The sequence below is a fragment of the Myxine glutinosa genome, chromosome 5, assembly GCF_964187855.1.
Source record: "Myxine glutinosa chromosome 5, kmMyxGlut1.1, whole genome shotgun sequence".
In the NCBI taxonomy this organism is placed as follows: domain Eukaryota; kingdom Metazoa; phylum Chordata; class Myxini; order Myxiniformes; family Myxinidae; genus Myxine; species Myxine glutinosa.
Window position 1 is genome coordinate 199,960,802 of NC_136265.1, and position 12,132 is coordinate 199,972,933.

The 12,132-nt window shown below is 45.3% G+C and overlaps 1 protein-coding gene across 1 annotated transcript in view; it reads left to right on the top strand.

Annotated features, from left to right (window-relative positions):
* The window catches only part of LOC137411877 (anaphase-promoting complex subunit 1-like), a 57,694-nt gene extending 48,265 nt beyond the window's left edge, over positions 1-9,429 (top strand). The window contains exons 17-21 of the mRNA XM_078777453.1: positions 3,205-3,265; positions 4,654-4,841; positions 6,232-6,306; positions 6,411-6,548; positions 9,241-9,429. Of these exons, the coding sequence (XP_078633579.1) occupies positions 3,205-3,265; positions 4,654-4,841; positions 6,232-6,306; positions 6,411-6,548; positions 9,241-9,429 (651 nt within the window). The remainder of the gene's footprint in view (positions 1-3,204; positions 3,266-4,653; positions 4,842-6,231; positions 6,307-6,410; positions 6,549-9,240) is intronic.
* Positions 9,430-12,132: the final 2,703 nt, after the last annotated feature.

Consider the following 12,132-nt stretch of genomic DNA (forward strand, 5'->3'; position numbering starts at 1 on the left):
AACGGCAGAGGAGAAGAGCATGCCAGGCCACAACTTGTTCAGAGTGCCGGCGATAGCTCGCCTTCTCTTTGTGGAAGGCACGGTGAGATCCTTAACATCCAACAACTAATGGGACGCAAACGGGGCGCCCAGTTTAGCGGTACACACATTGATGAATCACCCTGCCTGCGAAACACCGACATGACAGGTTATAGCTGGGTCGGGATTCAAACCCAGGCTGGACAGTTTAGAGTCAAGTGTGCGTACCTCCAGTCCAGGCCATCCTGCCAACTTATATGCTGCATACAGGTGAAATATAAAGCGCGAGATATTTATATATATATATTTCAAAAAAAATTGGTGTGGTTTTTGGGGGGCTGGAACGGATTAATAGCATTTCAATTCATTTTAATGGGGAAATTTAATTTGAGAAACGAGCAAATTGAGTTACTTATATTGAGTATATATATATATATATATATATATATATATATATATATATATATATATATATATATATATATATATATATATATATATATGTATGTATGTATGTATATATATGTATGTATGTATATATATATATATATATATATATATATATATATATATATATGTATGTGTGTATGTATCCGATGTACCCACGAGGCCCCGCTTCAAGCTCCGATCCTCTCGCCGCCCACGAGGTCTGTGCACCAAGCTCCAAGGTACCCAACGCAGGCCAGCGGCTTCACATGAGGTCGATCCAACTCGTCGCTCTCAATGGCATTCGGCGCTCATCACTCAACTCTGTCAGGATCGCACCGGGACTGTACTGCTCGACAACTCCACTCAACTCCTGTGCACACTAACTCTCGATCCAACTAACTCAACTGCTCTGGACTGCACACGTCCAGTCTCAACTGCGCAATGGCGTTTGGCCCTCGTTACTCAACTCGACTCGGGATCCAACTCACAACCAACTGCTCTGGACTCCACTCGGAATCGCCGCCAAAACCAAAACCAGCCGCCAAAACCAGTTCTGTATATATATGGTAAAATATTGGGGTGGTTAGGATTATACATTTAAAAAATAAAACTGGTCTCAGAAGAGATCAGCAAGCAGACGGTCAGAGTGGAAGGATGGGAGGGATGGAGAGTTGTGGCATGTTTGGTAATACAGAGGAAAATGGTGTGTCCTTCTGGAAGTTTCTCCCATCTCCACACAGGATCTCTGGAGCTCAGCCAGGATGACCATCGGGTTCTTGGTCACCTCGATTACCAAGGCCCTTCTCCCCCGATTGCTCAGTTTGGCCAGGTGGCCAGCTCTAGGAAGAGTCCTGGTTGTTCCAAACTTCTTCCATTTAAGAATTATGGAGGCCACTATGCTCTTGGGAACCTTCAATGCAGCAGAAATTTTTTGTTGGCTTCCCCAGATCTGTGGCTCGACACAATCCTGTCTCTGAGCTCTGCAGGCAGTTCCTTCAACCTCATGGCTTGGTTTTTGCTCTGATATGCATTGTCAGCTGTGAGACCTTATATAGACAGGTGTGTGCCTTTCCAAATCATGTCCAATCAATTGAATTTACGACATGGGGGACTCCAATCAAGGTGTAGAAACATCTCAAAGATGGTCAAGAGAAATGGGAGGCACCTGAGCAACCATCACTGCAACACTCCACCGAAGGGGGTTGACAGATATGATGTTCACGCTGGGACAGCTGGTGGAGAAGAGGGTTGGACCTGCAAGGTGAAATGGCATTGGGATTTGTGGAGTTGGAGAAGGCCGATGACACTGTCCCAATGGAGATGGTGATGGCGACACTGAGATGGATAGGAGCGCCCAGAAGCAGAAGTTAGGTTGGTGGAAGGGGTGTACAAGGGAATGAAGGGCAGAGTTTTGGTTGCTCCTGGGATATCGGAGTAGTTCAGCGTGAACATTGGTTTGAGGCAGAGAATCTCTCTCAGCCCACTCGTGTTTATCATGGTGATGGGGCTGGTAAACAGGAAGGTGAACATGTGGGGTAGTATGGGGAAGATGTTGAATGCAAACAATCTAGCTGTTGTGTGGCGGAGAGTAAGCCGGAGATGCATGAGGTACTGAGGGAGTGTAAGGAGGCATTCAGGAAGCATCGGCTGAAGTTGAGTATGGAGAAGAATGAGGTGATGTGTGCCAGGCAGCAGAGAACATAAATGAATATCAAGTTAGAGGGGAAGGAGATGAGACAAGAAATAGCTTTGAGTATCGGGGGGGGGGGGAGGGGACGGGGGGGGGGACAGTGATCAGGAATATGTAGGTCGGAGGCAGATGTGTGGAGGAGGATTCAACAAAACAACAACATGCATTTTAAAGGCCATTTTCCCTACTAGAGCAGGGGTTAGTTAGTGAATGGAGGAGGATTCAGGTGTGCGCAAATGATGAGAAGGGTGGAGCGAATTATGGCAGACCAAAAATATCATGGAATTTGAAAAGGAAAGTTGTGGTGTCTTGCTTGAAGCTGGCCCATATTTATGGTCTGGAGGGAGTGACACTGATAGAGAGACAACAACAGAGGCTGTGGGTCTGTGAGAACAACTGCGTCAGGAAGATTTCTTGAGTGAATAGTGTAGAAGGAATGAGGGTGGATTTGCCGAGGGAGAAGATTGGTGTGCGAGTAATCTTGGTGAGGAGATTGGTGAAAAGTGGGCTGGACATGGTGCAGATGGGAGAAGAGAGAATGACAAAGAGAGTGGATGGGTTTAGGGGGCAAGGTGGTTGGAAAATAGATAGACCGTGGTTGAGATGGGAGGATTGTGCGAAGAGGGATATCAGTTAGGTGGGGGTGGTTGGAGAGTGAAGAGAGTTGGCTGAGGACAGGGAAGTGGAGGAATATTGTGGTCAAGGCAGGGCTGAAAATTGGTACACTTGGACCTCACCTCCTTATAAAGAGAATAAGAAGTACAAGGCATATGCATCACAAAACCAAAGCAACTAATTGTACACAAGCTACTTGTGTAGCAATTATAGCAATTGCTGAGTGCTTTGAAGAAGAACATTCATTGGGACCAGTGGGGCACATGTATTGCAAAGCAATTCTCCGTCTCATTGTGCGTGCGTGCCCTGCACACAGGTCAAGTTTAGCACGGAACCCTGTGTAAAATGAGTCACCTTGACAAATATCCGATGAGGCTCGGCATTGTTAAATGCTCCGTTTATTTATTTTTTATTGTCGTCTCATTGCAATGGCTTTACTTCTTTCTTTGCAGGTGTTGTCTGCTGGTATCCTGCTCCGCGTGACTCTCCCTGAAATGGCAAGTTGTCCATTAGGTATGCCACAGGAACCGTTGCTGTTTCAACACGATCACTTTGATTAACATTATATATCTGGCAAAATAAATGTTTATTACAAAGTTCTTATAATATACATATTTAGTCCACATGCCATTTCCTTTCGTCATGTCTGAACCCATTTCCTGGTAATACGAGTAATTATCCTCGTCAGAGTAGAGGGTATGGCACTTGTGTCTGCTCGTTTGTTTGTCTGGTTGTGTGCACATAATGTGTGAACCTAGGCCACAAACGCCACATGGTGGTAGCCATTCTTACTACTACTACTTTTAGTACTACCACCACTACTCTGCATACCCAGCTGAGGGGCATAATGACCCCCTTGGTGGTTGACCCTTTTGCACTTGCACACTAACTGCGTGAGGTTAGGATAGGAATTTTGGAATTTATTGGCCTTGGTGCTCGGGATTGCTCGACTGCTCTTCATGAAGGACATCTTGGGATCTTCAATGTTCACCAACTAATGCAGGCAGACGGGACACCCGCTTGACGTCCATCCGAGGGACGGCACGCACATTGATGAATCACGTATCTGTGAAACACCGGGATGACAGTTTATACCTGGGCCAGATGTGAATCCAGGGGCGATGGCTTAGAGGTAAGTGTGTGTACCTCTAGGGCCTAGGCCATCCCGCCAGCTCAGCCATTATTACAAGTTATCCTAATGGTGCCGTAATGCACCTTTATGAAGTATGTATAAAATAATTATCAAACCTGACTTAAGCTCCCAATGGCCTGGCACATATTCCACTTTAGTATGGACAAGCAAGATGCAGCAGTGACTCTTTATTTTCCCTCGAGTGACTTTCGTGTGACCGTAACTGAGTGCCATGCCCTCTACTCTGACGAGGATAATTTCTCGTATTACCAGGAAATAGGTTCAGACATGACGAAAGGAAATGGCATGTGGACTAAATATGTATATTATAAGAACTTTGTAATAAACATGGCATGTAAAATCATGATTTTAATTCTTTTTTGTGTCAAAGGCTCTTAAAACTAGCTTGTACATGTATTGCACGTAGACGTGGACACTGGGAGACATTATTGTACTTCCACATTAATTACAAGTACAATAGTAGACAATAGAACAATGAACGTAGTTGCATGGTGTATGATATTTGAACTGGTATTCACATAATCATCAGCTAAGGGCCAAGATGGGAACACCAAACAGGTAAATTTTATACTTACTTTTATGACCTTGCCTAGTGCCAAGTTCCTGCCAAAACCTGGCCTACAGAGTGGATAAGGCACCATTGGCTCTGTTTACCCATAGAAATGCCAATATGGCATCCCATTGATTTTCACTATCATGAGACAGATCACATAAGATCCCTACCAACTCTCCTGTTCAATGTCTGCAGTGAATAAATGCTTGCAGGCGCTTCGCCATGTCCTGCCGCTCGACGTCGCACTGAACGTACAGGCCAGGTGGTACGTAAGCCGTAACGCTCTCGGCCGTCCAGCCTCTCCTTCTGAGTGGACCACCTTCGTGGGCTGCCTACTCGGCTTGCTTGGATGGAGCACCGAACACACCCCGTGGGCTCGTATGGTATTTGTCATTTGCAATCGTAATTTCATTTTACACACAGCCGACACTTCCACTGATCTCTAGCTCGTGTGTGAAGTTTTGATTTGACACACCATGGCATGTCGAAGTAACTAGAACGACACTCGGTATACAACATACTTCCGCCAGGTTGAACAGTTTACGTTTTCTATCCACTGATGGGCCGGATCTGCTTCCGGACCTGAACCAACATCTTATCGGCTTTTTCTCGTCACCTAACCAACTCGTCCACCAAGTTTTGTCATAATCCATCCACAACCTTTTGAGATATCATGCCACATATCGTTTTTTTTGCCCCATCTCTCAATGGTGAAGAATCACTTTAAAATAAATAATTCAATTATAGTATCCATATCCGGATCCGATCTTCACCAACATCTAGTCAATTCGTCCTTGCCACACACCCAACTTGTCCACCAAATTTTGTCCGAAATCTTCCACAACTTTTTGTTGAGATATCCTGCTCATAGCCAAACAAACAGACAGGGATGAAATTTGTGGAATTTGCGGAGTTGGTGGAATAGCGCACATGCTCCTGGGTGTTTTTTTTCCGGCAAGTATGTTGATCTGTTCGTTTGTTTGTCTGTCTGTCTGTTTGCAGCACTACGTCTACACCGTTGCACGTAGAATCGCCAAACTTTGCACACATATTGGTCTTGCCCGGGAATAGACTGTGCCCAATTGATGACGCCATCGGTCACGTGGTTAGGCCGCCCTCTTGGAAAAACCGAAAAAAATTTGCACCTCTATATCTCCAAAAGTGCTGAACAGAAAAAATTGAGACATGGCTCATTGTAAAGAACTCTCCATGGGGAATAAAATTTGTTAATGATGACGTCATCGGGCACGTGGTTCGGCCGCCATCTTGGAAAAACAGAAAAACTTTGCACCTCCATATCTCTGAAAGTGCTGAATAGAAAAAATTGAGACATGGCTCATTGTAAAGAACTCTCCACGGGGAATAAAATATGTTAACGATGACGTCATCGGTCATGTGGTTCGGCCGCCATATTTGTCCTAAATGGCCGATAAAAAAGTAAATTCCGGCAATTCCTCGGTCTCTGACCGATTTTTCATTTGTTTGTTTGTTTTTTTTGTTTTTTTTCCATAAGGTTTACAAAACCACTTCTCATCATCAAATTTGCCCTTTTTTTCTTTTTTTTCCTAATGTCCACTCTTATCGAAGGAAAGAATCAGTTTGAGTGATGCTTGCCAAAAGGTATTATGCCTCCATTCAACAATTCAACAATGTCTGCCGCTCTCTTGGTAAACATTTTTGGTAAAACTTGAAAAAATGTTATAAATAAGATGATTATCGAATTGTATTTACTTGTTTATTTATCTGAAAAGACTCTTTTGTTGATGATCGCAGGATGATGCAGACAGAAGTACTTCACCCGTGTTTGCCCCCAAAAAACCCCGGCCTTCTGAGAGTGGCTCAGATGAGGTGAGCATAGCCAGGGCGTTCTATGCTATTCGGTACTCTGTACCCTCAGCTGACGGAAGAACATTGTTTCCATCACTTTTAATGGTCTTGTGCATTTTACGCAGGATTGGGAGTCTCTCTTGTCCAGCAGCTACCATCAAAGTTTCTCCAGCAACCGTATGGGTAGCTTCCTTGGCTTGGAAGATGCCAAAGAGCCTGGCGTTTCACCGGACACCCGCTCAGAACAACAGTGTCAGCTGGCGGTGAGTACGTGTTCATTATCTTTATCCAGCTTATTATTGTTATGGAAGTCTAAATTGTTATGTTACCTCACATTTATTCAAAGATTTTCGAATTGAGGATTTCCTACACGATATAAGGAGTTGTGCGTGCATCCATCCATATGTGCGTGTGAGTTCCACCCATTGTTTGCCTGACTCCACCCACAATTTCTAAACTAGGGCGCCATTTTACAAACCCTGTAGATTTACCCTTTATACAACATGCATTTTAAAGGCCATTTTCCCTATGAGAGCGGGGGTTAGCCTTGCGGTCCCCATGACAATCTTCTCCATTTTGCCCTATTTTTGTGCATCTCTCCTTGTTAACCCCCTTACCCGCATTTCTTCTTCCACCATCTTTAGCCAAGTCTTTCTCGGTCTTCCCCGTCCTCTACTTCCTTCTACATTCATTTCCATCACTCTTCTCAACCAGTCACTTTCATCCTTCCTCAACACATGACCAAACCATCTCAACCTGTTCCTCTTCACAGCATCAATCACAGGCTCTATTCCCATCATCTTTCACAATTAATCATTTGTCTTCCTCTCTCTCAACGATACTCCGCACATCCGTCAAACCATTCGCATTTCCACCCTTTCCAACCTTCGTTGCTGCTCTACGTTCATTACCCATGTCTCGCTCCCATAAATCATAGCACTTCTCACACATGCAGCATACACCTTTCCCTGCCGCTTCAACGACACTCCCCTCATCATCAGCACGCCACTCAGTTCCCGAAACTTCTTCCATGCACATCTCACTCCAGCAACCGTTGCCGAGTCTGATCCACCTTCTCCATTCAGCATGTCTCCGAGGTAGTAAAATGTTTTCACACCTTCCAGCTTCACGCCGTCTCCAAGATCCAACTCAACATTTCCTCCATCTGCAGCTCCCTCTGTGCACACCTTACATTTGAATGTAGCTGCCACACTGGTTAATGACCCTCTCAGACCACTACATTTTTGATGAACCCACTCAGCGCACATTGTACATTGAATGGAGTTCACTCCGACACCCTTCCTACACACAGCACAGGGCCACTTCCCACTTCTTTCCACCTCACCACATGCTTTACCACTTGCCATCACCTTCGTCTTTCCGATATTCACCTTCAGACCTTTTGTCTCCATACATTCCTTCCACTTGTTCATCTTTTCCTTCAGTCCATCCATACTTTCCGCAATCAACACCAGATCATCTGCATACAACAACTCCAACGGTAAACCCTCCTTTACGATCTGAGCCAGCACCTCCATCACAGCTACAAATAGTAGTGGACTTAGTACCGACCCCTGATGCACTCCCACCTTCACCTCCAACTCACCACTGTTCCCGTCCTTTGTCCTTACAGCTGTGCGCACTCTTTTGTACATTGCCATCACTACTCTGATCAACCATTCCTCCACTCCTAACTTCCTCAATGCCCATGTCAATACTTTGCGTGGAACCCTATCGAATGCTTTCTCCAGATCAACAAACCCAAGAAACAACTTCTTCCTCTTCTCCATGTACTTCTCCTGCAACTGCCTCACAATGAAAAGCGCGTCTGTCGTTCCTCTTCCTGGCATAAATCCAAACTGCATTTCGTCGATCTTCACTTTCTTCCTTATCCTCCTCTCCAACACCCTTTCCAATACCTTCATTCCATGCTCCAATAACTTTATCGCTCGGTACGAGCCACACTCCAGAGGGTCACCTTTCCCCTTGTATTTAACTAGGACGAGGGTACTCAGTTCCCAATCCACTGGAATGCGGCCTTCTTTCACCACCAGATTACAGATCTCTGTCATTCTCTTCACACCCCCAACTTCCTGCTGCCTTCAACATATCTCCCACAACTCCCGTCGGCCCTCCTGCTTTTCTACCCTTCATTGCTTTTATCGCTTCCTCAACTTCCTTCTCAGTTATCTTCTCTGCCGGTCCTAAAACTTGGTTACTCTCTCTGTTGCCATCCCATTCATTCTCTGTATTCAACAGCATTTCCATATATCTTTTCCATCTTCCTTTAATTCCATTTGGGTCGACAACGATTTGTCCCACTTCATCCTTCAAGCAACTCACCCCCATCACATCACACCTCTCTTTCGCTATCTGCTTTGCAATCCTGAATACTGACCCTCTTCCGAATCCAAGCGTTCTCCGAACATTTTCCTACATGCCTCCTGCGCCTTTGCTACCTCTTTCTTTGCAGCCTTCCTGGCTGCCTTGTAACTTTCATGCTCTGCTGTTTATGCTCCCGTACCCTTCGCCTTCTGCCACTCCTTGAACTTCTTCCTCTTCTCGTCAATCCTCTTTCCAACTTCATCATCCCACCACCATGTTTCATCATCCCACCACCACCACCCTTTATAACCCTTTACAATTACCTTTTCTTTCAAGCAGTGCTTTTATCACGTCACGCAGGTTTGGTCACGTCATGCAGGTCACGCAGGTTTGCTATTTCAGACTATTTTTTCTTGAAATTGTGATGGGTTTTTGTGAAGTCGGTGGTAGCATCATAGGAGAGCAGAAAGCGTTACATATTCCGCTGTTACGATGTGGGAATGGCCGTTCTTCTATGACCGCGCTTCGTTCGTGTTCGTTCGTTGGCCGTGCTATGAGCAAGAGGAGGTGAGAGTAAAGATGGACAACTTTGGAAGCTGCCCTCATTTCCCATTTACTTGTCTTTCTTAGACTGAAGTCCCTTGCTTTCGACGTCCTTTGCCCCCAATCTCGACCACACCCCTCTACACCTGCTTGCCGACGATACTTCTTGCTCTGCACGTGGTGTATGAAGATGCCAAGCTGGACACTGCACTAGCCGAAAAAGGCCACACTCTTGGCACACTCCTCTACTATTTAACTAGGTCGGCCAGTATTTAATTTGATTGATCTGGTCTTGGTGAATGATGTATGTACAATGTTCAGCAGTTTAAAAAATTTAAGTTATTTTATAGCAAAAAAAATCAATTGCACCCTTTTTGGTAACGACAGAAACATCTTATTAATTTTAGTGTGGAAGGTTCAGTAATGGCATGTGCTTCCTAGGTTATTTAGTTGTTTGTTACCCTCACCAGATGAAAGGGTATTGCATTTGAGGCAGTTTGTCTATTTGTCTCTGTTTGTCCGCACAGAATAAGTATGCTTTTCTCTGCAACGGTTGGTCCGATTGACAGGAAACTTTCACCATAGGTGCACCTCCACCTGTAGAATTTTTTTTAAATGATAAGTATGACGTCATAGGTCACGTGGTATGGGTGCCATCTTGGAAAAACCAAAAAAAATTGCACCTCTATATCTCCGAAAGCGCTGCTTAGAAAAAATGGAGACATGCCTCATTGTAAAGAACTCCATGGGGAATAATATATGTTAATGATGATGTCATAGGTGGCTCCATTCTGATGTCATAATTCGACAAGTATAAAACTTCATCCAATCGAGATGAAATTTCTTGAGCATTATCTAGGGATAAATTGGTGGAGAGAAAACCAATAATGACATCATTGGTCACGTGGTTCGGCCGCCATATTTGTTTGAACACAAAAGCCTTAGAAACCACTAAAAACCATTTTTCTCCGAAACTTCTAAACAGATATGCTTCTAGTATATGTAATGAGGTAAAACATTACATGCATGATCGCATACCCATGACGAACAAAAGGTTCCGTGACCATGACGTCATAGGGTCACGTGGTTTGGCGGCTAGGATTCTTTTGAAGATTAAAACTTTAAAAGGCCACTCCTCCAGAACGGCTGAACAGATCTAACGGAAACTTCACACATATGTTCCCCATGCCTTGCGTATACCATGCTGCCGTTGAATAAGTCATACGTCACATGGATTGGCAGCTATATTGGATTCAACAAAAATCTTTTTAAAATATATCTCTCTTGAACTGCTTCATTGATCGATGTGAAACATCAAAGTAATGTAGTGGTCAGAAAGCAGAACACGTGTTTGACATTTCAACATGATTGGTCTTACGTTCTGGCAGCCAGTAGTTGTTATTGTTTGAAGAAGAAGAAACTCCACTATATTATCTTCTACAGCCATGTGAGTTTTAAATATATCGATTAATTATGTACTGTTTGTCAGTGGCATCCTGTCTATTAATTATGTATGTCTATTAATTATGTACTATCGAATGTACCTTTCGATAAATATCGGAAAAACGAAGGTGATGGCAAGTGGTAAAGCATGTGGTGAGGTGGAAAGAACTGGGAAGTGGCCGTGTGCTGTGTGCAGGAAGGGTGTTGGAGTGAACTCCATTCAATGTACAATGTGCGCTGAGTGGGTTCATCAAAAATGTAGTGGTTTGAGAGGGTCATTAACCAGTGTGGCAGCTACATTCAAGTGTAGGGTGTGCACAGAGGGAGCTGCAGATGGAGGAAATGTTGAGTTGGATCTTGGAGATGGCATGAAGCTGGAAGGTGTGAAAACATTTTGCTACCTCGGAGACATGCTGAATGGAGAAGGTGGCCTTGACTTCCGGGTTCGGTTGCGAGAGGACGCTGGCGTTGCATATTCGCCGCTTCTCCGACTGGATGGATGTACAGGGTCTGCTTCTACTTTTCTGACCTGACATCTCACACCTGTCCTGCCTTTTCACACCCGCACGTGCCGCGTGTTCTCCGGCTGGATAACGGAATCTGCTTTTGATGGTACGGAATACGGAATCGAAAGGCCCGCTCCCGTTGTTTGTGGCCGTGGCCTTGTTTGCCGGTGGCCTTGTGGTCTTGGTGGCCTTGTGGCCTTGTTTGCCGCTGTGGTCTTGATTAGCGGCTGCAGTCGTTTGCCGCTGCGTTTGCCGCTGCGTTTGCCGCTTTGCCTCCTCGACCTTGGCCTCGTACTCGTCCCTTCGCTCCTGCCTGGCATGGCTCTGAAGTACTCCGCCGCAAGGCTTCTTCTGCTCAATACCCGCTCCACCCCATCATGCATCTCTGCCATCAAATCAAATGGACTCCTCCGACGACCCAGGTACATTCACCGTGGCTCCGGTCGCAAGTTTGTTTATTTGCAATCAGGTCACTCCATCCCCGTCCTCTGGTCGGCTCAGCGCACTCTCACTCTTCGTCCCAGCGCACCTGGTCACAGCAACCCACACGATCGCACCTCTTGCCTACGAACCCTGGCTAAATCACCTGAATTCATCCCTGCTGTTCAAAACAACATCAAGCTCACCCTGTTCAACACCCGGTCCCTCAACAATAAATGCCTCATCCTGAACGAATACATCCTGGATAACAAACTGGACTTTCTCTGTCTCACCGAAACCTGGCAACAACCTCTGGACTACTACACACTCAACCTCACCACACCCAATGGATATTCCTACGTCAATAAACCACGCTCGGAGGGCCGAGGTGGTGGAATTGCCGTTATCCACCGTCAAGACATCAAGACCAACCTCATCTCCATCTCATCTGCTCCATCATTTGAACACCTGGCTTTAAAACTCTCTGGTCACACGCAGTCAGTCATGGCTGTCGTCTACCGCCCTCCCAAACCACACCCATCATTCCTGTCTGACTTCTCCTACTTTCTGACCCAGCTATGTTCCCTCTCCCCCTCAATCCTCCTCCTTG